Consider the following 26,009-nt stretch of genomic DNA (forward strand, 5'->3'; position numbering starts at 1 on the left):
TAGTTGATTTGACTTCGAGTCTAATCTCTCCTTGACTGTCGCGTCTTGTACTTATATTCAATGGTTTAGCAATTGGATTTATAGTAACGTAATCCATAAGCGAGCGCCGCACACAAGCGAGCGCCGCACTTTCCAGCACTGCTCAGCAATTATCCTTAATTACACCGCCATTACACTAATAATCAACAACAATTACATCGGAAATAGATGAAGCCGATGATTCTGCAGTCTCTGGGCAAGTTCGCGCATTATGCCCAGCTTTACCGCAAGTGCCACAGCGCCGCGACTTTGAACGGGCACTTCCCGCATAACTACCATTCTGTTGCCTTTCCTGGGGTGTTTTCTCATCTGCAGCCTTTTTAGCCAGTAAATCCTGTGCGTCTTGCACAGTAAGTGATCTTCCTAGCCTCACGCGTGCTCTTTTAGCTCTCCGGCGTTTGCTAAGAGCTTCGTTAGCCTTACGAAGGGAGGAGACCTCCGCTTCTAAGAGGGCCACCCGATGCATTATTGCTTTTGCGCCTTTCGCAAACTGATCAACTGCATTAATCATCGACGTCGGGGAGCTATTTTGGTGATTGGAGATACGAGTCTTGATTAGTTCTGACTGCGAGTTGGCTTCCAAGGGGTTCTGGGGCGTCTTGGGGATCCAAGGGTCAGCTGAGGTCGAAGGGGGTAGGGTAGGTGTTGGAGTCCGTATCCGTACATCTAGTTTGGAAAGAACCCTTTCCGGGTCGTGCGGCACAAGTCCAGCTCCCATAAAGCCTCCCTGTATGTTTTTCTCTGTCATAGAAGCAAAGAAGGCCTCGCGAAATGCGCGAAGGAACTCGACCTTGCTTACGTGTGTAATATGTGCTCGCATCAAATCCTCGATCTGTCGACCATACGCCTTCTTCATCGGCCCAAAACACCCAACGTCTAGCGGCTGGAGGTAATGAGAGGAATGGGAAGGCATGCAGAGTGTAACGATGTTGTGTTCTTTGCAGTAGAGCTCGAAAATGGTGGAGTGGTGGCTCTCGTGGCCGTCAAGAATCAACAGCCGATGGGTGCCTTTCGTACGACTCGCTGTATGCTTGTCGAAGTGCTTGATCCAATCCAGACCTACTTCGTTGGTAGTCCAGCCATTGTCTGTAGTTGTGATCATCCAGTCGGCCGGAAGGTTACTCTCTGTGTACCAGTTGGCTAGATGGTACTGCGCGGCCAGGATGATGAATGGCGGGATGGCCCAGCCTTGCGCATTCACACCTTGGATCACCGTTGCCCACTCTCGATTGCCGGGCTGTGCCAGCTTGGCCTTGCCACGGCCATCTGAGGTAGTGACCACCATGCATGCGAAGATGATACCCATCATAAACCCAGTCTCGTCGAAGTTGTAGGTGTCGTCATCTAGTATGCCATACTTGGCTTTAACGCTCCATACGAGTGCAAACCACTCAGAAATAACCTTCGGATCTTCGCATTTGGCTCTCTGATAATCATATTTCCGAGAAAAACGCATACGGAGCTCTGGCCGGCGTCTAACGAAGTTAGAGGCCCAGTTCTTGACAACAGCCGACGCGTCGCGTGTGCGAAGCAGTTGGTTGGCCATATCTTCCACGCCACGTAATCTAGGCGGGAAAGATCGTGTGCACAACTCAATCACATACTGGACAATGACCTCTTCTTCTAACTGTGTAAGCTTCCTCGAATTGGGTACAGTATCGTGTCGTGCAGCAGAGCCATCGCGTCGTCGGCGAATGGTTCGATCAGACACCCCGTAGATCTTCGCTGCAGCCCGTATGCTTAGATTTTGGTCTTTCTGAATAGCTTCGAGAGCTAGATTCACCCTGGCTTCGTACGGAACCGAAGACATGTCTTATTGTGGCGGTTTTTGGGTGTTGAATGTAGAATAGACGCGTCGCGTGGAGAAGTGCGGCGCTCGCTTGTGTGCGGCGCTCGCTTATGGATTACTTTATTTCTCTTCTCTAAATATTTCACCTTCTCAGTATGTCTATTTAAGTACCTTTAAAGAACCGCCTTTACCAACAAAACATCACGCCAAGTTAAGTTTAGACGCTCAGGGGACTAGAACTTTACTACGATATTTTATATTAAACTATAATTTGTATACCCTGTGGTTTCGCCGTAAAGGCAGGTGATAATTGCGTTAGATGCCACCTTAAAGAGAAACATAGAATATCTAAAAAGCGTCGGCAGAAGCTCAATGCCCTTGTTAATTCCCTGTGCCTTCCTGACCTAGATGAGTTACTGAAGCAAGCAATCTAGAGGGGAATTAGCACTTAGGTTTTCCAGACCACAATTGGAATTCCTAGTCTTATATAGTTTAATTGGGTATCTATATGTCTTAACAATATAGAAATACATTTTTTCTGTCTTAGATCTATCTTGCTGTTGTATTATAGGGTTAAACTCAATGACCTTAAAAGCCGCCATAGAACAGATTGCGGTTAAGCATTACATTTTCCTATTCTAAACTAGTAAGCTTTTAGTGTAGCCTAAGACCTCACTGTCTCAAGTGAAGTCAGTAAATCTCACTAGCAATATAAAGCAACAATAGAGTTCCAATTTATAGATAACTATAACCCTACCATACTATATCAATGTTGCCTATAAGTGTAACATATATAAAAATACTGACAGCAGCAAAAGGCGAAACAATATATTGAGACTATAAATCATAAGGCTGAGTTTTCTCAGATAGCCCGAGGAGAATGTGCAGATAGGACAAGTGAATGGTTTGTTGGCTGACGCTGGAGAGTTTAGACTCATTCTTCCCACCTGCTTCAGCGTCTTGATGTTGGGTGCTTTGGGCCGCTTAAGAAGGCCTATGGTCGAGAAATAGAGCATCTGATCAGAAGGTCTTTACTCATGTTTCCAAGACCGAGTTCCTCCCGGCCTTTTATGCCGCTTTTCAAGCTACTATGACTGAGAAGAATATTAAGGGAGGTTTTGAGGGAGCTGGGCTTCTTCCTTTTGACCCGGAAAGTGTAGTCTCAAGGCTTGACGTGCAGCTACGGACTCCAACGCCTGCCGAGGAGGTAGCTAACCCCTCGACCCCTTGGGTATCAAAGACCCCAAAGACCGTGCTTGAGGCCGGATCTCAGTCTGAATACCTTGAAAGACGAACAAGAAGACATCAAAGTAGCTCTCCAGCGTCAATTCTAGGAGCTTTGAAGTCTCTTGCAAAGGGAACAATAGCAATTATGCATAAGAATGCCTTACTAGAGGCTAGGGTCAGAGATCTTGAAGAGGCAAATGAGATACTTAGCCGGCGGCGCAGGGTAAAAAGAACCCGCCTACAGAATAGAGGGAAGATGACTATAGAGGAAGGTAGGGATCTAATTGATCAGATAGATATAGATACGCAGGTAGTGGCTGAATTATCGAGAAGTGGTGGTCAAGGAAGTTTGGCGCGACCGAGGGTTCGGCGCTGTGGGACTTGCGGCAAGACCGGATATAATGCAAGGACATGTCAGGCAGTTATTGAGATATCTGGAGAAGAATATAGTGAGTAGTTTTAATTAATCAGATGGTTTATGTTGCTTTTATTATAATTTAAAAGTCAAGAGTTATTAATTTTGGTCGGATTACTTGTCCGGTCGGGTTGCTTATCACGCACGTTAATACTAATATTAATATATAAAATACTTAAGTATTCTAGTTAGTAATAGGGTCTGTTATAAGTTTTAGACTAATTAAAGTTATAGAAATTAATATGGATTTTTAAAACTTATAACAAGCCCTATTTCTGTTTAAGTTGCATTTACTAAATCGCAAAACAGGGCCTATTTCGTAGCAAGGTAATTCATACCACCTATATTAAGTTTATTGCATATAGAGAAACCGCTAATTATAGGTAGATTAACTTAAATAATTAGCTAACTTTAATTATAATAATTACTTCTTAATGTAACGGTTGCACAAGCCGTTAAGCCACAGGGCAAAAGATCGGGCCATAATCGCTATGCAAGCAATTATGGGTGTGCTACAGCTGCCTTATAGAAGCCTTACAGCGCTGTTACGGTAACCAATCGTAACATCGGGATACTTGTCCGGTCGGGTTACTTATCAAACACGTTAATTATACAATTTCTATTTACATTTTGTCTCGGTGCTAAGAACATTGGGTTTTAGGTATTTATTATCGTCTGCTACTTCTCGGGAAGGCAGAGAATGTGAGACATCATCGCCACTCAGGCTGAAGACGATCTCGAGGCCCTGTTGCGCGTGGAATAGCCATCAGATCAGTCCTGTTTCTCCCCAGATGCTCACCGCTAGCGACGCTCTCAGTGTGTTGCAACAAGGCGCCCATTGACGGGGGAAAAGTGTCGCAATTTGGACATGTCAATTGGCGTCGGCATCTTGTGCCCATATTAGTTCGCATATCTGCTCCATGATCGCAGCCTCTTCCCATACTATCCAGAGTTAGTCCTACTCCAGTTTGCGAATCGTGCCACTTACACGTTCCAAAATAAACGGCAGTGGCACCAGCATGAGGGATATGAAGCCCAGTGTGCTCGATGCCCATCCGATGCCCAGATTCTGCAGCATGCGCGGCGCAGCCAGAGGCAGCGCGCCACCAAACGAGCTCCGAAAGAAGGTGTTGCCTGCAAAGACACCAGCAACGTGCTGTGGGTACGACTCGCCGAGGTAGTTGAGGATGGACTGGAAGGTGAGATAGAAGCCGGGGGCGAAGAAGCCAGAACCGATAATGGGAACGATCCAGTGGATGCTATAACGTTATTTTCAGCATTCTTCTGCGTAGTCCTTGGAAAAAGTATTGGGTGCGTACCTTTCGCGAGATGTCCAGGCAAAGACGAAGAGGCAGATGGGGATGCAGACGGCACCGACTTGGCCGGGCCGGAGGCGGTCTTCAGGCTGTACAATGGTCTCAGGGTCGGCGACTCGGGGTTGGTAGACGAAGTAGAGCCAGAGAAGGTATGCTGAGACCGAGAGTACGGCGCCGACGAGGATGCCAAAGAAAGTAACTGCCACGTTAGAAAACCAGTAGTTGCGTTTAGAAACCGAAACATTACTTACGCGCCTGTTGTGTCGCATCGAAGCGGTATATGCCTCCGAAGACTACACCGTTGTCAGCATCACGGTCACAGTTACCGGTAGTATGATTTAACCGTAGGCTCACCAAACGGAAAGAGCTCGAACCACAGATACAAAATGCCATAAATGAGCATCGTGTGTATGTTGACAAACAAGATGACGGGATCCATGCAGGAGAGCTTAAAGTCGTCGACTGTCTGGCGTGCGACACCGAGGAAAAAGCTTCGCAATGAATGATGTTTGCCCTGCGTATTTTCCTGCTGCAGGCGACATGCTCGGCGGTGCTGAATATTGGCCATGAGTGTTTCGGGCAGGAAGAAGAAGATGAAGATGGTCGTAAACCCGGTGATGCCAGCAAGAAGCCAGAGCGTCGCCGTCCATGTTTTCCAGCGGGTACTAGACCAAGTCAGCGCGAGTCCCGAGACAACCTTGGTGCTTGTCACATACACAGCCAAGGTTCCAAAGATCTATGGAAGTCAGTGTGAAGCAAGATGGTGGATATGAGAGAGGACTTACTGGGCCTAGAATCGGCCCACAAACACCACTGACGGCGTAAAATGCAATGGCATACGGGACCTCGGGCGGGCCATATATCTCCATCAATGTGGCGCCGCCGACGCTTATGGGGGCACTGCCGACGAAACCACCGACGAAGCGGAGCGCTAATATTGTAGAAACATTCTTGGCCAGGGCTGTCCCAATGTTGATAAGGCAGAATGCTAGTGATCCGAGAACGTAGACGGGCGAGCGTCCTATGGACGGTAGGTTGGAGAGGGGCGACAGCTGCAACGTCTAGTTAGCTCGGACTCCTGGTATGATTGGGGACACATACAATGAGGGGGCCGATGCCATATGCAATAACAAACAGGGACAGTCCCAGCGTGCCCTGGCTTGCGTTCGCGCCGAGTTTCTCCTCGATCAGCGGAATACTCGGCGTGAAGATGGCCGACGCTGCGTAGAAGCTAAAGTTGAGGAGCATCACGTCTGCCATGACAAAAGACTTCACTAGGGTCGGCCAATTTCTAGGCCGGTCGAGGTCTCCAGCATGCTGGCCTGTCGAGTCCTGAAGCTCGATGGAAGACTCTTTATTGGTTAAATCACGATGATGAGGAAAAGCCTTGTCTTTGGTGAGGTAGTTGGCGGTGCGACCAAACAGGCTCTCACTGAGTAGAATGTCCATTTTTGCAAGTCGATAAATGAGATTGTCCGGTAATGTAACACATCTCAGCTGTGGTGAAAACGTGTTTAAATACTCGAATATTCGCATAGCGCGAACGGGCTTACGACCTTACGGAGGAGTTCCGAACCACTTAATTTGACAAAGCTTTCTCGGTCTACCGTATGAGTCGGAGTCCCGTGACAATGTGGATCACAACGACATTTTGTACCCGGAATTCCGAAGAGGTGGCAACTTAACCCCGCCATCAATCGGAATTTCAACCATTCTCAACACGATGGCCCCGACACGGACACAGAGGCCTACTCCGTCGCGCAAAAAGTCGTGTCTGCCGTGTGCAAGGTCCAAGGTCCGTTGCGACCTTGAACGTCCGTCGTGCGCGCGATGCGTTGCATCGAATCGCCCCTGCCGATACGCAACGGCCGATGGTCCTTCATCACCGGCCGCGCCTCGACATGTCGTCGCGCCGACGAGCAACGCAACATCCGCATCTCTGTCGCCGATCTTTACGGGTCCGGCAGAAGCAGACTATGTGGAACCGTGTGTGACACGTCAAACTCCGGCCCCGACGCAGGACGTAACACCCCAGACTTGCCATCTGATCTCGTTGAACTTCTCACACCTGGACCTTGTACCGCTTGCTGATGCAGATCAAGTTCGCGACCGGTGGTTGCGGCCATTTCTCGATGTCGGGGATCGAGTGCCCAAAGCGTTTCACCCATACACGCTGCAGTACATGAGCTGCGTACTGCGAACGTACCCCAAGCAGATGGCCGGAGACGACGTCCCCCCAATGATTCATCCCATGCAACTGTCGGACGGCACCCCGACAGCCCTAGCAAACTGCTACAGCTTGGTCCGCTTGTGGCATCATCGCGCAGATGGAAGCGAGGGTATCGTCGCGGAGACGGTTGGGCGGGAGATGGACAGGCTGGCGCAGCATGTGAGTCCATGTTATCCCACAATGTCACAGTCACTGATAATTCAGGACCCGAATGCCGGAAACGTTGATACTTTGATCGCTTTCCAGGCATACCTCGCCTACTCCATCATGGCGTACTTCTCTCCCATCTCAAGTAGTCCCCTTGTCAATAACGCCACCATGGTCACACTTGAAGAGATGGCTTTCCGGACCGCTCAGGGGGGCCTCGTCTTGCACTCCGAACTAAACGGCACCCGCCCCTCATGGGAGTCGTGGATCGTCGCTTCGGTCAAGCGGAGGGCCATGTTTACGTTTTACCTCCTCAGCAGCGTGTACAATGCCGATAGCAACTTTCCCAACTTCCTCGCAGAGGAACTACAGGAAGTGTACGCGCCTGATTCGAAGCGAGTCTGGGAGGCAAGGAGTAGGCAGGAATGGGAGCGTGAGTACGCACGGCATCTGTCGCTATGGCCGGATGGGCCGCTAAAGATCTCCGAGCTGTGGCGATCGCCGGATACGGGATCAACCGGCCGTCGACAGAGGATCGACCGGTGGGTGCAAGGTGCCGACGAGTTTGGCATGATGCTGTTTGCAGTCTGCGTGCACCTTCACGGATATTGATTGTCCCTAGAACCATGTCGGCCGTCCCGACCCTGCTCCACCTGATCGCAGCACCGCGTCGGAACTCCGGGTGGGGTTGTCCGGCGAGGTTTATTTAAATCAGCCCTGTCCTCACATACCACCCACTCTTCAGACACATGGGACGAAGTTAAAGCACTAAACAGAATGGCATTGAATCGGTCAGTTTACTCGACGGACCACTCCTCGTCCGTCCTGCGCACACACAGCTGGCGCACCGTGGCCAACTCGGCCAACTACCTCATCCCTCACCTTCGCCCGGATATGAAGATCCTCGACGTCGGGTGTGGCCCAGGCTCCATCACCATCGACCTCGCCCGCCTCGTCCCGCAGGGCCACGTTGCCGGAATTGAATACGTGCCAGATCCGCTTGACGGAGCCCGTGCCCTCGCCGCATCGCAGGGAGTCAACAATGTCTCATTCGATGTCGGCGACATCCACTCTCTCCCGTTCAACGATGATGCATTTGATGTCGTCCACGCCCATCAGGTCCTCCAGCATATTGCTGACCCTATTAAAGCACTAAAGGAGATGCGTCGCGTGACCAAACCCGGCGGACTGGTTGCCTGCCGAGAATCCGCCTCTATGACCTGGTATCCTGAGTCGAGCACGCTCGACAAGTGGTACAGAGTCACGGCCAAGATGGCTGCCGCCAAGGGCGGCAATCCCCATCCCGGCAGCCACATCCACGTCTGGGCGGAACAATCAGGGTTCGCCAAGGGCGACATCTCCAGGAGCGCCGGGTCGTGGTGCTTTAGCAGCGACGATGAGCGCGAGTATTGGGGCGGGTCGATGGGACAGCGGGCGAGGTCATCGGGGTTTGCGACAATGGCGGTGGAGGAGGGCTTCTCGACTGTAGAGGAGCTGGAGGAGGTACAGCAGGGATGGGATAAGTTTAGGGAGGATGGGGATGCGTGGTTTGGGCTGTTGCACGGTGAGATTTTGTGCAGGAAGTGATTCTTTCGCAAGGGTGGTGGCGGCCAACAGGTAGACTTAGATTCGATAAAGGGGCCGGTATGGCAGAAGGTGATGCGGGAGCCAAGCGTGCTCGACGTTGCTGGAGCGGGTATACACTCTGGCAGCAGGGCTAGAAATACATTATGGTGATTCCCATCATGGAGATTCCCATTTATAGTGCCGCTAATTACATATGCCCTACCCTGTACGAAGGAAACTCCCCCAATGGCAAGATATTCAGAAAAGGGGTGCATGCACGCGGGCATTTAGTCACGGTGCACGGGCCCGGGCAAATAAAATACTACGTTAGCACGTTGAAAGCGCGACAAAAGTCAGCCTTCCGGCCACGAAATGATGGTGTTGAATATGTGCTGAAAGATTGAAGTGTCGCATATCAAGCCCTAGTCCAACTAGAGCAGATGCTACTGCCTAAAACAGGCAACCACTTTCATTTGTGTATAAAGAGCTGCACGACTTAGCGCATCTTGTCGTTGGGTTCTTAGACCTCAAATAATTCTCATGCATCGACTGGTATAATCATCAATACACACATAATTTCACCTAAATATATGACAGGTGGGGGGAGCTCAAGCATCACCAAGTCCAAATGGGATAGCGGACTGATCGCTCAATTCAAAAAGGTTATTTATGCGAGCCCAACTCTCTAAGAAACGAGGCACAATTCGACGTATAGAACACGGCCATCGTATTTAGCCTACCCCGATCTTTGTTGCCGTGATGGGTGAGCAATCATCATCCTTGTTCTCGCGGTGCTGCATTGACGGAGCTGTAGGTAATTTCGTCGGCGATGTTATAGCACTGACATGTCTCGAACCTAATCAGATGATGGTCGTACTTCTGATACGTGCTACTACTAGCACTTGCGCTGTCATGCTATGTATTACCCGGAGCGGAATGTGGACGTCGCCGGTGCAGCTGACTGGCCGCCTTGAGCTTGCCATGCTCCCTTGCTAATTAGGTCCAGGACATACACAGCTGTCGATTGTAATCTTGAGTCATCATGATATCATTCTGTACATAGCATTATGTACGTAGTCTCGGCGCTAGGCCTAAAGTGATTACTCTGGCGCCGATGCACACTATGTCAACGCCCTCAGTCTCCTTTTAAAATGGCCGGTGCCGCACTGCCTTGAACGGCACGAGTATGAGTTCCAGCCGGACTTGTAGGTGGCGGCAGAGGGGATCGTTCTCGTGAGCCGAAAGTCGTTGCCAACGTTACCCTGTTCTGGTAGGCGGGCGTGGTAACCCGACCCCATGCTCCGGATCCTCTTCAAGACTGCCACCTGCTTCTTCCAACAGTTGAGGGAACCATCTCAAGATCCTGTCTCTGAATACTTCATACCCGGCTCCCATTCTCAAGACCTGCATCTTCTCGGCGTCAAAGTTGACACCACCCCGATCATACATATGCCACTTCTGCAGACCGTAATCCACGACCAAGTCGGCGCAGGCAAGCACGGCCGGTTCAACGTCTTCAATGCGGAATCGCTGTCCCTGCCCCGTAACGTTTGCGGAAGTCCCGAACATCAGCATGCCCTGTGGATCGTCATCGCAAAGCCTGCCAAGCTCTCGCAAGAAAGGCCCCTCTGCAACGGCGATGCTGATCGTATCTCCCTTTGTGACCTGAGAGAGTGTGGTATTATCTAGGGCTGCCAAACGCGGGTGAAGATTCTTGGAATCGTATTTGGCGATGATTCCAACTATCATCCCCATATCTTCCGTCAAGACACGTGTAAGTTCAAACTTGGACTCGGGTAATATATGCATTTGCCGATGCTGCTGGTACGTCCCAATGATACCGATGTTGTGGCCCTGTTGACGGCCTTTAGCGGCGAAGATCCTCTGGACTCCGTCTTGCGTGCTTGTCATAAGCGCGTAGCCTACATCGGTTGGGGCGATGATAACTCCACCAGACTGGAGAGCCCAATAAGCTTGTTGCGCATCCTGAGACACGTTTGGCACGTTGCCTGGCTCCGGAATGACGCGGGGGCCCATGGAGTTGATGGTCTGAACGAGTACGCTGAGTGAAGTGGTATGTTGATGTTTGAAGGTTTCGGAGCTTCCTTCAGCTGGATCAGAAGCAACGTGCGGGGGTAATGCTATAAGTATGGATAGGCGAGCGTGAACTGACGTCATGCAATTTGAGGAGGCGACTGGCCCGTTGCTGGTAGGACAGGGGAGCTTGGCGCAAACTTTGATTCGGGGTTCCGGTCAGAGTTAGAGTTCACCTCCGGAACTCCGGTCATCAGTGTTGCGTGGAGAGTGCGGGTTGAGGCGGCGTCGTTCAAGTTTTGGTGAAAATAGAAAGGCAGGCGGAAAATCAGGCCAAAAACTCCCAGAAAATCAGCCTCGCCAATGCACCCGACGAAAAGTATACCAATCCATAGCTATAAATGTAATCTATTCGCTTGAACTATGCACGAGAGTTTTATCATTTTATGTTAAAGGCTACTCTCGATTGAAACGAGAAATTCAGGTCGATTTGAGGTCTGGTGGGAAGCAGGGGTCATCTAAGATTGCGCACGTAAACAGTAAAGCCTCCAAGGGGCAGATATTGACACAACACAAGATGAATACTCCGTACACGAATCTGCATCAATGGACTGAATATACGTAATATCTGACAGTCAGGGTTGACCTATGCGTTTGAAAAGAATAAAAAAACAGATTTTGACGCACAACCTCCCAACCGCAGTGATGCATGGAGTAAAAACGCATCATACTGTAGCAGAAGCTTCTATGAGTTGATTTAATTAAAGTTATTGTATTTCTTCCATCCGGGGCGATCTGTATCGGTCACAAAGCTGACCTCAAACCCTGTATAGGGTAAGCAGCTACTAAAGCGGGCTCTCCCCCCTGCCTCATAGCATCCAATCAGCAATCGTTTAAAATGTTCGACATCCCTGCTACTTTTTCGTGAGCCAATGAACGCTTGTTTAATGAGGAACACCCCTGCAAATATCCACTTGCGACATCCTACTTCAGTGTTATTCGCAGGCGATTTAGGCCAAATCGTTCACCAAAACGGGGCTGCGGGGTCAACATATTTAGCTCATATCGCTTTAGTTGAAGCCGAGTCGCTGATTGGTGCTTAGGCTTAGCTAGCATTGACTTGGAGTAAGGGTTATGTCGCATAGAGTAGCTTATTGACAGACATATAAACTGTTGAACAGTAGGATGGCCGCACGGGGTATCATGTGACCTATCGGTCAGCTGTCGGCGACCCTAGACCCATTCAGGAAAGCATAATAAGCAGACCCCTCTCCAAGGAAGATGGGGGAGACAGTTCGACAATACACATACAATTAGGGACATCAAGGCGCACGCGATCCGTTCAACATAAACAGACTCAAAGCACCTATCTATCCCATCGAGTGCTAACTGACGCCAGGTACGTGGAGATGTATGGCTGCAGCCAATCAACGCGCTGCTAAGAAAATTTCGACCCAATTAGAAATCGCACGCTATCGGTACTTCTATTTACTAGATAATTTGCGTGTGAAAGTATTACCAGCAATTGTCCGAGTTACATAGAGAGACATTGCACTCATAGCAACCTGATCTCGAGTACCTCCTTTTGCCTCTATTTCCGGGCACCTGACCTAATGCTTCTCTCAACCGTGGAAGGCTGCTACAAGCTACGCAAGGGGAGTTAGAACCGCGATTCCTTCGACTATGCTTTTGCCATAGAATCCTATCCTTCCTTTTATCTGAGGCTCTTCGCGGCCGGGCAAGTCGCCATGCTTATACTGACAACCCGAAACGCTGAATTAATTAGGGTTAGGATAGGGTTATATTAAGCTATATTGTTACGACCTCAGCGGTTACGTCACGTGTACCCCACAAAAAACTCCACTTTAGCAACCAACCAGACAAGGACCGACAAGTACAGGAACGACGGCGCTCCAGGACCGCGTCGTTCCAGGACCGACGACGACCTCATGTCACGTCGCTCCCATACAACCACCATTAGTATATAGACCACATTCATTAGCACTTTCATAGAACTTAGCTCACCAGCTATCAATAAAGCATCTTTACATCAATAAGCCTAAAACGCATTACTTGATCATTAAGAGACGTGACACTTCGCAACGCTCAGCATCACGCCTTACGCAATCTGCAAACATAAACCTAGTACGGACTAGTTTACCTGTTTGGAAAACCCAACCGTCACATATATAAGAGCTTTCTTGCTTATTTGCTGTTTAGGTTTTCTAACTTATAAGAAGGAAATTGTAACGGTTGCACAAGCCGTTAAGCCACAGGGCAAAAGATCGGGCCATAATCGCTATGCAAGCAATTATGGGTGTGCTACAGCTGCCTTATAGAAGCCTTATAGCGCTGTTACGGGCACGAATCGTAACAGAAATAATAAAGATGTAATATCTTTTTTAGGAAAATAAAAAGAAAGAAAAATAAGGAAAAATAGAAATAAAGTAAAGAAAAGAGAGATATTTAAGCTAGTAAATCCTAGAGCTAGAAAGAGATATAAAAAGAGAAGGAAATATTAAGATATATATAAGAGTTTAAAAGAAGGAAAGACTAAGAAAAAGATAGAAAATAGGAAAAGATAGATATTTAAGGAAAGATAAGAAATAGCTTCCTAAGAATAAGTTTTCCTAAGTAAATCATGAGCTATTAAGACAGCTGAAATAGCCCTAGTCTTAGTTAAGGCTAGGCCTATAGCTGAGTTAAGCTATAAGGCTGCAAAGAGACCTAAGAGCTCTTAAAGCTTCTTATAGGTCTGAGAGGTTTTTAGATCTATAAGGCTACCTACTAAGAAGATAAGAGAGTGGAAAAAGGCTCCAAGAAACTGATATTTCCGCCGTTTCTTATCAGCAGCTTCCTTTAAGGTACTAAAGGGGTCTTCTTTTGCAGAGTCCTTAGAGATAGCTACAATTTGGATATCATAGAAGTAGCGGCTATTTCCAATAGTGACTGTAAAATCAGCTCTTAGAGAGGTCTCTTATTAGACTAGAGGTTTAATCTTAACCTCTAAGTCCGGCCGGCTATTAAGGGCTTTTAAAAAGGCCCTATATATAGCATTATACCTTACAATCCACCTTCTATTAGCTCCCTTATAAGTATCCTTATAACTAAAGCTAGCTGTAGCTCCATAAGAGCTATAGGGCAGATCTAGAGGCTTAATAGGATAGAAGAGGCAGCTTTAAAGGGCTTCAGTAGTCTTAGAGTCTATAAAAAATAGGGGTTTTTGTATAGGTAAGACTCTAAGCCACTTACAGCCTAGGAAGCTTGCATTTTCTAACCTTGCTTGCTTATAAGGCATAGGAAGGTCTTGGAGAGCATTGATGAGGTTTGGAGGACCGGAAAATAGGGCTGCATGGTATGAGGGCTGGGGTTAAAGTTATCCTAAAAGGTTATTCTCGGGTGAGGCTAAATAAAGATTTTTCTGTGAGATTCAGCTAGCCCCGGGTTGTTATGATTCCAGTCTTCACGACGCCAGACTGGACATGATTGGAACATGTTAAACTTTCCTACCCCGCTCCTTCCTTTCCCAGGCTTTCAGACATTCCCACCTCGCCATCTTTAACATTTTTTGCGACCTTATCTAATTATGAATCTTTCTTCCGAACTCTACTAAATAATTAGGATCGCTTTGACTTGATCAATAGCAATCCTTATGCTCAATAGGCTGTCTTTATTTGTTATAGTTCTCGCATTCTGAGCCCTATATTTAGAGACAGCTTACTTTAAATAGGATTTTAATTAGCATAAATAGGATAGACCATACTGTTCACTTCGATTTCGATACCTGCGACCCTAGTTCTCCTATACTTATATAATTATGTGGGCTTTAGGTTTGATATCGGGGATCTAACCGTAAGAATTATTATCTTGCCCTAATCTGGGAATTGGCCAGCAAGCTGTGAGTGAATGATATTTCTCGCGAGAATACGGAGAGACTTGGTAGTGGCTCTGGAGATCTAGTTGTTATTCTGCTAGAGCCTGGTAATAGAGAAGCCTATTATAAGTATGAGGATATTATTGAAGATTAATCTCGTGCTTCTGCCTTAAGGATGGTAGATTCCGCCCTCTAACTTGCATTTGGCGGCGAGCGATCTATTTATGATACTGTGGTTCTTGATTTAAAACCATTTCGCAGCAAAAAAGTCCAAGAATGTGAAGATAAGTAAACAAAAGCAGTGAATAATAGACTGGCTTAGGATGCCGTACAAGAATCTCTGTTACTTCTTTAACGTAAAGTCATTCTTGTCTGCTACTGCGAGTTGATGGCAGGAGATATAAACCGACCTTATAGCCAGGCATTATTGATGAAGAATGCGTGTGATGCGCGCTACGAACGGCTTAATACAGGTTATCTATATATACGCGTTTTCAGTTTTTACCTAGGATATATATAGAGGATAAAGAAGTATAAGAAGTCCGAGAAGTATATGCGGCAAAGTCTCTTTAACCTTATATTTCTAGTTACGGCTAATATTCTTATTAGATGAGAAATAAGTAGTCTAGGTATCTTGAATATTAGAGACCGAGTAGTGTTTGGTTAGTTTACTCCTCCTCTGCCTCCTAACTATATTACTCTAGAGCATGTTATTGAGCTATTAAAGGTGCTTAGGATTTATAGTGACGATGAATATCCAGAGGTGAGAGATAGTAATACAGAATATATAGTACTGTGTGTAACTAATAATTAGCAGTTTCGAAGGCTGGTCAAACTTTACTGATTGGAAAGGTCGTGATAAGCTATATTTGACTTTGACTCTTGAGCTCTAGTGCCGAAAATGTCCACTCGCAGCTATCGTCTGGCTCGAAGCCCGAACGCATCCGAAAGAACACCATTAGTTATCCCTCACGAAAGCGGAATTGATTAAGACGGACGCTAAGCTCATGTAAGTCAAGCTGTATCGCCTGTCCATCCGCCCTTCGCAAAATATCGCCACGCTTTCCCACTTTGAGCAGCAAACGGGTCTTCATACCAGCCATTTGGGTATGTCTGTGCAGCGGCAGTAGCCGGAAATTCATTAGCCCCGCCAGGCTCCTTGGGGCCCGTGCGAGAGCCCTTGCGTTGCTTGTAGAAGCTTTTGTCATCATAGGAATCAACTTCATGTCTTTGGTCGAGATCTGAAGATGTATTCATTGATTATATGGCAATGATTTGTGCAGTAATTTGGCTGTGAAAGGTTGGAAATTGAAGTTATTGGTTCCCCGCTCGTACTGCCGTAATGATAGGGATGGGGGTTACGCCTTGGAGGCTTATGACCTCGCAGGAGATACTTAAGTCCGCCCGCCATGATCTGAAGCGTCTAAGTTACTCTTGAAATCTTCCGAAACCAGAGACACTACCACCTCAAGCGGGCGCCTCGCGGCCTCACTCATTACGAGGGTTAAACTTGGTCTTCCGATCGGGGCTTGGTTCCTCGAGGCGTGGCGCCATGCCACCAAGTGCCAGAACAGACCACGTAAAGCTTTGACTGGGATTTCTGGATCCTATCGCACGGGAAGTGGTCAAACACATTCGACAATTTCTGGGCCCTCCATGATATAAATCATGTCAGGGCACTCCGTTTTGTTACGGAGCTAGACTCATCCTGCGCTGTACATCCCTTCATTATCCTCCCTGAGCATCAGCTCCTGAAATGCCAGTCGTGCGATTGGTTTTGAATGCACAAGTACTACCCTTTAATGCTCCAGCTGTAAGTCCGATAACAATGGTAACAAATCGGTTGATAAATTAATAGGCGCGAGAGCCCAATTTTAAGAATGTTTTTGAAATAATTTAGATTATTCGCTTCTTTTGTGAGAAGCCCATTTTGCATCTATGAAACCCCAGAACTTATCTATAAGCATCTAGTATTATATCTGCCTTATTGGAATTTCAAGCTTTAGGATATACAGTCTTCCTTAGATAAGAGCTTGATTTTCATCACTTAGGCTATAGTCCTCTTTATTATTCTCTAGAATAATTTCAATATCTTTAAGATAATAGGCTCTGTTAATCCTAAATTATAAATTCTTATACTAATTGGATAAGGTTTTAAATTTGACTTTAATGCACTTTACGCTTTACTATCTCAGCTAGGTTTTCCTCTTTATATAAGAGGTTTATTTATAAGATTGGTTACTGGTGTTTAAAAATTATCTGGCATTGAGAGCAACTGTAATACATCTCTGTAATAGGTAAGAGGTTCTTGAAAGTTATTAGGCATTAGGCGTAGAACTAAAACATTATAATCGCCCAAATGCTCAGGATAGCCATTTTGTATGGGCGCCAGGCTGTTGTTTTGACGGGTAGCAAGCATAGTAAGAGTTGCTCAGGCTGGTAGTGTGGAGTTGTTCCTTTAGCTTTTTAAGCCGCTTACTGCTGTTAATGTTTTTCCTTGATCAAGCGCCAGGGAGGGCGGGGTAGTGAGATATGCAGGGTTATTATAAGTCTGCGCGCCAGTTATCGGCTGTAGGCTATCAGTTGTGAGTTGTGATAGACTACTGATATTAGTAGCTGAACAGCTGGAATACGTAGCCGGCCCTGCATTACCTCGTAATATTATACCCTTTTAGCTCATGTCGGCCTACTCTGCTGTAGATCCCTTAGCAGCCGGTAAGGGGGCTTTATTAGTTCTATGATATGATGACCGAGAGCCTTATTGTTACTGCCGCTGCCGTGGCCGATTCTTGAATGAAGACGTTTTGGTCTCTTTCGATGAATAGTTCGATCAATCTGAGTACGCGTTACAACTTGAATAGTGGCGAGTGACAAGGAGTCTGTTTATGAAGCTTGAGTTCGAGGGCCTCTGCTGCGTTGAGTTCGGGACGGTCGAGGGATGCGGCAATAGCGTAAGCCCACCTTCACGTCTGCAAGGCGCCGTTTTGGGCTGGTATCTTGTAACGGTTGCGCCTGACCATTACGCCACGGGGCAAAAGATTGGCTAACAACTGCTATTATAGCAATTACAGTGGTGCATACAGTTGCTTATAGAAGCCTTACAGCGCTGTTACGGTGACCAATCGTAACATATCTGCGAAAAATGACAGAGAACGCTTTAGCAATAGCTATGGCAAAGGGAAGTGGGGACGAGAAATCTGAGAGCAGCGTATCCGCGATTACTATTATAATAACTAATAGGGATTGTATTATTATACAAAATCCAGTCAGATCAGGATTATGCTATATAAAAGAGACAGATCATAAGGTCTATTAGAAAAAGTAATATGCTTACATGGTTATAGGGAACTCCGACTTTTGATCTTTAATAGAGTTAGCATGGTTAGCACGAACCACGTAACGTAGAAACGGGCCCCGTTTCTGTATTTAATACTTGAGTAGGCCCAGCTAAGAGGAAGAGGTCACTACTACCAGGAATTCGTGCTCAACTCTCTCCGCGTTCTGGCCTGGTAATCACATGTGGGGAGAGGCAGCAATGGACCGTAAGCAAGCGCTCCCTTTGCGGATAACATTTACCCGAGGCCTAGACAAAGTGTTCGAGGGGAAATTGACTAGCGGCTGATGCCTGTGCTGCCTGGAATACCCATGCTCCCACGTGATCTGGCGCTCCGTTGGTCATCTCAATCAACGTGTCGCACGCGAATACATAAGCCTAGCGCGTCCCGCTTTTGTGAAGACATACAGAGACCCATTAATTGAATCTCGTTTAACTGAGAAAGGCCTATCTTGAGCAATTGTCCAAACTCAGTGTTAGACTCCTGCAGTCATGTCCCAATATGTAACCGTCGGCCAATATCCAGGTCTAGGCATGGACCTCCGATACCATGCCCAAGATGAACGCGCAGAGGAAATCTACCCTATAGGATTTCACCACAATTGTTACGGCTCTCTCTCTGATATTTTGCTCGTTCGAGAAGTTGCAATGATGATTATCATGGATCGCTTGACTGATAACCCCAATTGGCACGTTAAAGTGTTCGACGACACGATTGCTGAAAAGTGGATTGAGGACGCCCTCAAATTTCCAGTGGATGCAATATACGACGAGATTTCAAATTACAACTACAATGCCCGCCACCCCAAGAAACTCAAGACTATCCTTGATAGAGGATGTCTCGAATACGTCAGTACTGTGTGGCTCTCCTTATCATGGATTATACTGAACATGCTGTTAGTGTATCCAAGAACTACGTGCCAAAGCCAAGTACTTTGAAAAGACGGGTCTGATCCCAACGATAGATGCCTGTGTTACAGCCGTCAAGTCAGACACCCTCATCGACGAGGGCCTCCATGATGAACTCCGAGCTGCCTTTGCCAAGCTTAAAGAGCATCAGAAGGATGGTCCGGATTGGCACCCCCTGACCAATCAAAGGGTACGAGACCTCGTTGATCCTTCTCTCTACCCCCTCATCTATGGTAAATCTCGTGGTTTCCGCAACGAAGTAGTGGGCGTTGAGGACGCCGTCGATCGATGGAGTGGCAAGGGAGAGATCATACCCAGTGATGACTCTCCCTATCCAAAAGGGTTCTATGGACATGTAGATCTGAACAGGATCTTCGACCCGTACTGGTCGACTAAGTATCAGTGGCTGCCCTCCAACGTCAAATTCCAGGAGGATGGAAGCGTCAAATTCACGAGCTACATCAATGGACTTCACCCTAACAAACACCGTGAAATTTATAGAGCTATTGAGAAACTCGTCGAGAGGGCACTTCCAGCATGGGACTTCTGCTTGTTGCGCTTCCGGAAAAGGGCAGATAAAGTAGGAGCTGGCAGAACTAAGCCGCGCTTCCCAAGACCTATAAACCCAGAGTGAGTTCACGCAACGCATGGTGAAGACGTTCAGGCTAATGGTCGATTAGTGATGAGAATGAAGATAACTGGACCCCATCCTCGGATGAGGTTTCAAGCCTGCCGCGTGCTGAGACAAGTGAAGCTGAAGTTGATGAATCGGCGTCAAATCCTGCATCTTCTGATGAAGAAGAGGGCGAAGATGTTGAAGTACAGAGCGAAGGTGGGCATGAGTATCACGGGACCCGGAAGGACGTCGCTTGGAAAATAGTTCGTCAGCCAGTTCAGCCCGAAGCCCCGGAGTTCAAGACCTGGAACTATGCTGTGGGTCCTGGTGAGTCCCTTCATGAACGCTTCAAGGATATCCAGATCATTATCAGGATGACTTCAATTGAGCTCACGCCGGAAAACTCTAGTTTACCCGCAGAAGGGTGGCATGTCGAAGGCCAAATGAACGAGCACATCATTAGTACTGCTTTATACCACCTGGATTCGGAGAACGTCACACCCACCTACCTGCAGCTTCGTATGCAGACCAGCGTCTTTCCATCTGATTACAATTACAATGTCCGACAGGGCTCTTATAACTGGTTGGAGCGTGTTTATGGCACCAATCTCGGCTACAGAGCCGTGGACAGTCATTGTCTTCAGAGATACGGCAGCGTTGAGATAAGGCAGGGCAGACTTCTAGCTTTTCCCAATGTATTCAACCATCGTGTTTCGTCTTTTGAGCTGCAAGACAAGACCAAGCCCGGCTATAGTCGCTTCATTGCACTCTTGCTCGTCGACCCGAGCACCCGAATCATTAACACGGGCAATGTGCCTCCTCAGCAGCAAAGCTGGTGGATGGAGAACGCGTTTAGTAACCTCAAGCAAGGGAATGCCGAGAAAGTACCGCAGGCTATTGCGCAGCTTATCCTCGATGCGGCACCGGGTCATTCTGCCTTAGATGCTGCTGCTAAACGCGGAGAGCGGCTTCCAGCGGAGCTCATGGCCATGATACATAAGAACGTTGGCCAGGCTGTGGTACCCATGTCGCTGAAGGAGGCTAAGGGGCATCGACTCAAGTTGATGGAGGAGCGGACAAGCTTTCAAGCTGAGATGAGGAGGCATTGGGCTGAACACGGGTACGGTTTCTGAACATTGAGCTCTTAGATGGATGTGGAATGGGGTAGATTGTAGCACCGTGCTCTGATAGTTTCCTACCCCATGACGAACAGTACGTTAAATGAGACTTTCACCCTACTGTACTAATTACTACTGGTAATGGGCCTAATACTAACTTTTATGGCCTGTATATCTTCCGCTACCATGTATGTATTTCCATCAGGAACGCGGCCCATTCCCACAATCCATCTCATTTCCCAGGTAAAATAGGGATCATCTGGGAATGGGTCCCGTTTTCTCCACCTCCCAATAATACAGCCAATTACCATTAAGGGACCCCTACCTATTAACTATACCCCTTACCCTTTCTTTCCTTTTCCTTCTATAGGAGTAAAGTTTAAAGTAAAGAGAGAGAGAGAGAGAGAGAGAGATAAAAGAGCTTTCCCTCTCCTCCCCCCCCCCCCCCCCCCCCCCCGGAGATCAACTTCCTCTAAACAACCCTCTTCCAGATTAAGAACTTGGCCAAGTCCATTGCCCAAGAGACGGCAGACAAGGCAGCGGTTATCAGGAGAGACACTACGTTATATAAATTTTCTAACAATAAATATTATCTTGAGTTGTAAAGCAAAAGATATATAATTAAATATAATAAAAAAAAAGCTTTATTTATATATTTATAATCAAGAATAATATAAAACTTTTATTATATATAGAGTAAAGTAAATAAGTTAACGTGTATGATAAGCGAGTGGGCCAGACAAGCGAGTGGGCCAGAAATCTTACCCTTCAAAAGATAAACTATCATAAAAACATAATAAACTATCTAATCAATTAAAACTACTCATTATTCTCTTCCCTAGATATCTCAGTTACTACCTGACAGGTTCTTGCATTATGCCCAGTCTTGCCGCATATTCCACAATGCCTTTCCCTCGGTCGCGCCGAACTTCCCTGACCACCACTTCTCGACGATTCGGCCACTACCTGCGTATTAACATCTATCTGATCAATTAGTTCCTGACCTCCCCCTACTGTTAGTACCCCTCCTTTCTGTAATCGGGTTCTTTTTGCCCTGCGGCGTCGGCTTAGTGCCTCATTTGCCTGTCGAAGTTCTCGGTTCTCTGCAGATAATAAGGTAACCTTGTGATATATTCTGGTTGCTGCCTTTGCAAGAGACTTTGAAGCCTCTATAATTGACTCTGGGGAGCTACTTTTATGTCCTCTGATTCGCCTTTCGAGGTATTCAGATTGAGATTTTACCTCGCGGACTGTATTTGGGGTCTTTGGAACCCAAGAGGTGGATGCGCTAGCCTCCTCCTCAATAGGAGTCCGTAGCTTTACATCAAGTTTTGAGATCACATTTTCTGGGTCAAGAGGAACAAGCCCGGCTCCTCTAAAACCCCCTTTAATATTGCTCTCCGTCATAGTGGCTTGAAAGGCGTCATAAAAGGCCGGGAGGAACTCGGTCTTCGAAATATAGGTTATAGAGCTTTTCATCATATGCTCTATTTCTCGACTATAAGCCCTCTTAAGGGGCCCAAAGCACCCGACGTCAAGAGGCTGAAGTAGATGAGACGCATGAGCCGGCATACAAAGCGTAATAATATTGTTCTCCTTGCAATATAGCTCAAAGTCGACGGAATGGTGACTTTCGTGGCCATCGAGGATCAGAAGACGATAGGTACCAATTGTTCGCTTTAATGAACATCGGTTAAAGTGTTTTAGCCACTCGAGACCAGTCCCGCTATCTGTCCAGCCATTTTGGGTCGTGGCGATGGCCCAATCGCCCGGAATGTTGCATTCTTGATACCAATTCTGAAGGTGATTTTGGCCCGCAACCACGATGAACGGCTCGATCGCCCAGCCTGCTGCATTGATCGCTTGGATCACTGTAACCCATTCTCGGTTTCCAGGCTGTAATCTTTTAGGCCGTCCATGCCTCTCTATACATGTAATGACCATACTGGTTGAGAAAACGCCCGTCATAAAGCCGGTCTCATCAAAGTTCCAGATATCATCTGAGTGGATGCCATACTTCGCGATCGTGTTTTGTACGAGCCTAAACCAGTTGCGAATAATAGTCGGATCTTCACATTTAGCCCTCTGATAGTCATATCTCCGCTGAAAACGTATCTTGAGTAGTGGTTGTCGCTTGACGAAATTCATAGCCCAGCGCGCGCCGACGCGTGGCGCGTCGCGGTCATCAAGCAGTCGATTAGCCATTTCTTCAACACCACGCAGTCGCGGAGGATATCCTCGCGAATCTAGGTCGATAATGAACTCAAGAAGAGTATCTTCTTCTAGTTCAGATAGCTTCCGTGAGTTAGGCATAGTATCGCGTCGAGATTGAACCCCTTGCTGGCGGCGACGTAAGGTATTACGATTGACTGTGTAGATTTCTGCGGCGCGTCGGATACTTAGTTTTGGATTATCTTGAAGGGCCTGAAGTGCAAGATTAAGATTAGCCTCGTAATTTGGTTGTGACATATCTGATTGTTGAGAACTAACTGATAAAGTAGAGAAGATGGAAGGTGAGGGATTTCTGGCCCACTCGCCTGTCTGGCCCACTCGCTTATCATGCACGTTATATTAAAAACTTAATTTAGGGTTATTTTAAAGGGCTTAAAGAGTAAGAATAACTTAAGCTTTTTTTAAAGGCTATAATATATTTAGTAATTAAGATTTAATTAATCTAATAGTATTGATATAAGGTAAGGGATTTTTAGCTAACTTGCTTATTAACTACGTTATATATTTTTTTTTTTTCACTGCACATGACTTTTACATATAAATTTTGGTGATCTCAAGTCGTCTCACCCTTTTGTGCGTGTCTCACGGTTTTGTGCCCAACTAAGCTTGCTTAGTTGGCCCCCCCCGGCTCGAGCCAACGGGTAGTGTTCAAGCCACGAATCCTCCCCGCTGTCGCGGAATCATCGGCCCTATTCCGACCCCAGGAAGAAAGGTCATCTTACAGAATGGGGTTAAAATCGGCCATTATATTAATTTAGAACCACAGATGCCTATTCAGATCCCCCGCAATCTGGAAGCCAACTACCGCGTTATCCGGCCAGACCCCCCTTGGCTATGAAACGTTCCTATATACTCTTTTTTTGGGCCGAGAGTACTCTAGGTACTCGAACCTCTACAGAGGGGCTACACCATATAGACCCTGGTCAGCTGAGGCCGGATGAGCCGAGATTATCATCGGTGCTGATAAACTTTACTCTATCCCCTTTGCGCGTGATGAGACAATAGACGCGTAACTAACCCCAGAAAGATCTAAACATACCATGTCACGGCGGGCGGGACAATGGGAAACATCAGAACGATCTTAAGTGCGGCGACCAATAACACATGTGATACTTTTTAGAGAAGAATAGTTACATATAGCCGGAATTGATATTTCTTAGTAAGGATAGAAACTATGTTACTTCCTGTTATTTCGCGTGACAGATACTAAGTCGGCATTTTGTGAGCAGCATGACGGTAGTTATCACAAGCCGATACGCCGCCGACCCCTTTAATAATATTCATCATATCATGTATGGAGTATCTATAGGGCTTAGCATAGCTGCTTAATGCATTATAAGCTTTCGGAAAGTATGCTGGCATCCTTGCCTGCGCGCGGAGATTCCGAACCATATCCCTGATACCACTAGGGCATATTGCGCCAATCGAAAATGCTGAGCATCGGGTTAACCGGCGTCCTTGAAGGGATGGTACTCGGCTAGGGTCGTGCGGAAAACCCGCATTGCAAGACTGGATGTTAAGGTGAGGTTGCGGAAAAAGCTGAGTTGATTCCGAATGGTACAGACGGAAAGATAAAGGAGCCTTCTAAGTGGATAAACGTATTACTTCTAGAATTATGCGCTCAAGGTTGATGGAATTATGTTCCCATTCATCTTATTCCAGTAACTCCGGTTATTTACAGCTCAACGCAGTCGGCATGCTGCCTGAATTGTGTTTGAGAAGTGTTGTTTAGAGTTGAATCTGGCCAAGAGCTGCCGCACACCGCGCGCCTTGCCTCGTTTATAGCTCAATGGGTTAAGCATATCAAAATAGCTAAATGTGAGTGAATGTGATCAATTTAGTGGAGGGACTGAACAATGCAACATAAACCTAAGTATTGGTCCTAAGACTCTTCAAGAGGCTTCCTATTTGCAAAGCCTCAAGCTTTACCATCTACGCGAGAATGAATTTAATTCCAGCAAGCAGATTACCAAGAAACATTTTAGTAGCGTCCAGATTTGAAAACATCCAAAAAGCATGTGGAAGGCCTTCATACTTGTCGAGCTTGACCTTGACACCGTTAGCTCGAAGCTCATGCTCCATAGCTACATTATCATCCCGCAAAGGATCCGCGCCGCAGGCCACAAGATATACCGGGGGAAAGTCTGCAAGACGTGACGAGAGCAAAGGGAATAACCACTCGTCATTAATATAGTTTTTAAGGCCAGTCGATACTGCACCAAACGTCAGCTTCTATCTTGCACTTGTAGGCTCTATCCTCACGTACCGTTAATCATCCTGGCTGTTTGTCCGTCAATGATTGGAGTATCTGTGGCGTTTTCTTCCATAGATTTCATGAGGTGTTGGACCTGCTCTGGCACATTATCATAATGAACCGTGCCCCCAGCCATGTTGATTGCTCCTTTGAGCTGTCCCTTTCGCCCAAGTTCGATAAGTTTGTGAGCCGTGGCAAGAGATAGTGTACCCCCACACGAGCTTCCTAGCATGAAAACCCTATTCTGGTCTCCGCCAAGCTTAGAAGCGTTCTCATATGCCTTGAAGATAAGCGTTAGTATGATGATTAGAACTAAGAAAGTTGAACAAGCAACTATTCACTTACCCATGAAAACCCATTTAAGGCGCCCTGGAAGACAACCTTGATGTCAACTGCAGGCGTGAGTCGATAGTCAACTGAGACGATTATGCATGGATACTTTGATGCTATGACTCTGCACAAGCCATCTTCCATATCGATCGAGCCATCAGAGAAGCCGCCTCCGTGGCAGAAAACGCCAATAGGTAAGACACCGTCATATTTCCGCGGTCTGTAGATACGAACTCTTACGTTATCATTAATTTTCTCATCCGCTAAACCGTGTAAGCTGGAGCAGAGCCCAAAGATATCTTGTTTACTTACCAACATCGAGTCCATCATCATCAGGGCGAGGAGGCAGATGAGCTCTGATGTACTTGCCAATGGCCTCACCGCCAGCTCGATAATTCTCCATAGTCCCGCCGAGGACGAGTTGGCCACCGAGTTCTTTCTCGACCTGGACATCGTAAGGACTTGGCCGAGGCTACACGATGTCTGGACTGGACTACTTACCTCTAACCATTCGGGCAATAAGTAAGGCGCCATCTTGAAGTATTGCAGTATCCACTATACGTTGAGCTTAATTGGAAA

At 47.0% G+C, this 26,009-nt stretch overlaps 7 protein-coding genes across 7 annotated transcripts; 3 read left to right on the forward strand and 4 right to left on the reverse strand.

Annotated features, from left to right (window-relative positions):
• Nucleotides 1–4,370: 4,370 nt before the first annotated feature.
• Nucleotides 4,371–6,235, reverse strand: BKA55DRAFT_598356 (major facilitator superfamily domain-containing protein; the record flags this gene model as incomplete). Its single annotated transcript, XM_046196230.1, has 8 exons — nt 4,371–4,412; nt 4,459–4,729; nt 4,790–4,985; nt 5,038–5,079; nt 5,141–5,451; nt 5,503–5,522; nt 5,572–5,838; nt 5,888–6,235. The coding sequence occupies 8 exons, from the start codon at nt 6,233–6,235 to the stop codon at nt 4,371–4,373; spliced, it is 1,497 nt and encodes a 498-aa protein (XP_046043524.1).
• A 274-nt stretch (nt 6,236–6,509) lies between these two features.
• On the forward strand, nt 6,510–7,775 carry BKA55DRAFT_695816 (uncharacterized protein; the record flags this gene model as incomplete). The annotated part of the gene is made up of 2 exons (XM_046200206.1): nt 6,510–7,175; nt 7,221–7,775. 2 exons carry the CDS (start codon nt 6,510–6,512, stop codon nt 7,773–7,775), a joined length of 1,221 nt encoding a protein of 406 aa, XP_046043525.1.
• A 165-nt stretch (nt 7,776–7,940) lies between these two features.
• On the forward strand, nt 7,941–8,750 carry BKA55DRAFT_524594 (putative ubiE/COQ5 methyltransferase; the record flags this gene model as incomplete). The annotated part of the gene is made up of 1 exon (XM_046188729.1): nt 7,941–8,750. The coding sequence occupies one exon, from the start codon at nt 7,941–7,943 to the stop codon at nt 8,748–8,750; it is 810 nt and encodes a 269-aa protein (XP_046043526.1).
• A 1,236-nt stretch (nt 8,751–9,986) lies between these two features.
• On the reverse strand, nt 9,987–10,766 carry BKA55DRAFT_695818 (DHBP synthase RibB-like alpha/beta domain-containing protein; the record flags this gene model as incomplete). The annotated part of the gene is made up of 1 exon (XM_046200207.1): nt 9,987–10,766. One exon carries the CDS (start codon nt 10,764–10,766, stop codon nt 9,987–9,989), a length of 780 nt encoding a protein of 259 aa, XP_046043527.1.
• A 6,119-nt stretch (nt 10,767–16,885) lies between these two features.
• Nucleotides 16,886–17,150, reverse strand: BKA55DRAFT_712730 (uncharacterized protein; the record flags this gene model as incomplete). The annotated part of the gene is made up of 1 exon (XM_046200832.1): nt 16,886–17,150. Exon 1 carries the CDS (start codon nt 17,054–17,056, stop codon nt 16,886–16,888), a length of 171 nt encoding a protein of 56 aa, XP_046043528.1. The 5' UTR covers nt 17,057–17,150.
• A 1,218-nt stretch (nt 17,151–18,368) lies between these two features.
• On the forward strand, nt 18,369–20,930 carry BKA55DRAFT_581087 (uncharacterized protein). Its single transcript, XM_046194022.1, has 3 exons — nt 18,369–18,820; nt 18,873–19,510; nt 19,561–20,930. The coding sequence occupies exons 1-3, from the start codon at nt 18,464–18,466 to the stop codon at nt 20,627–20,629; spliced, it is 2,064 nt and encodes a 687-aa protein (XP_046043529.1). The 5' UTR covers nt 18,369–18,463; the 3' UTR covers nt 20,630–20,930.
• A 3,848-nt stretch (nt 20,931–24,778) lies between these two features.
• Nucleotides 24,779–26,000, reverse strand: BKA55DRAFT_742825 (Alpha/Beta hydrolase protein; the record flags this gene model as incomplete). Its single annotated transcript, XM_046201522.1, has 5 exons — nt 25,932–26,000; nt 25,743–25,875; nt 25,446–25,693; nt 25,113–25,380; nt 24,779–25,059 (listed from the first exon to the last, which is right to left on the reverse strand). Exons 1-5 carry the CDS (start codon nt 25,962–25,964, stop codon nt 24,779–24,781), a joined length of 963 nt encoding a protein of 320 aa, XP_046043530.1. The 5' UTR covers nt 25,965–26,000.
• Between the last annotated feature and the right edge of the window lie 9 nt (nt 26,001–26,009).

The sequence above is a fragment of the Fusarium redolens genome (genome assembly GCF_020744475.1).
Source record: "Fusarium redolens strain MPI-CAGE-AT-0023 chromosome Unknown BKA55scaffold_20, whole genome shotgun sequence".
NCBI lineage: Eukaryota > Fungi > Ascomycota > Sordariomycetes > Hypocreales > Nectriaceae > Fusarium > Fusarium redolens.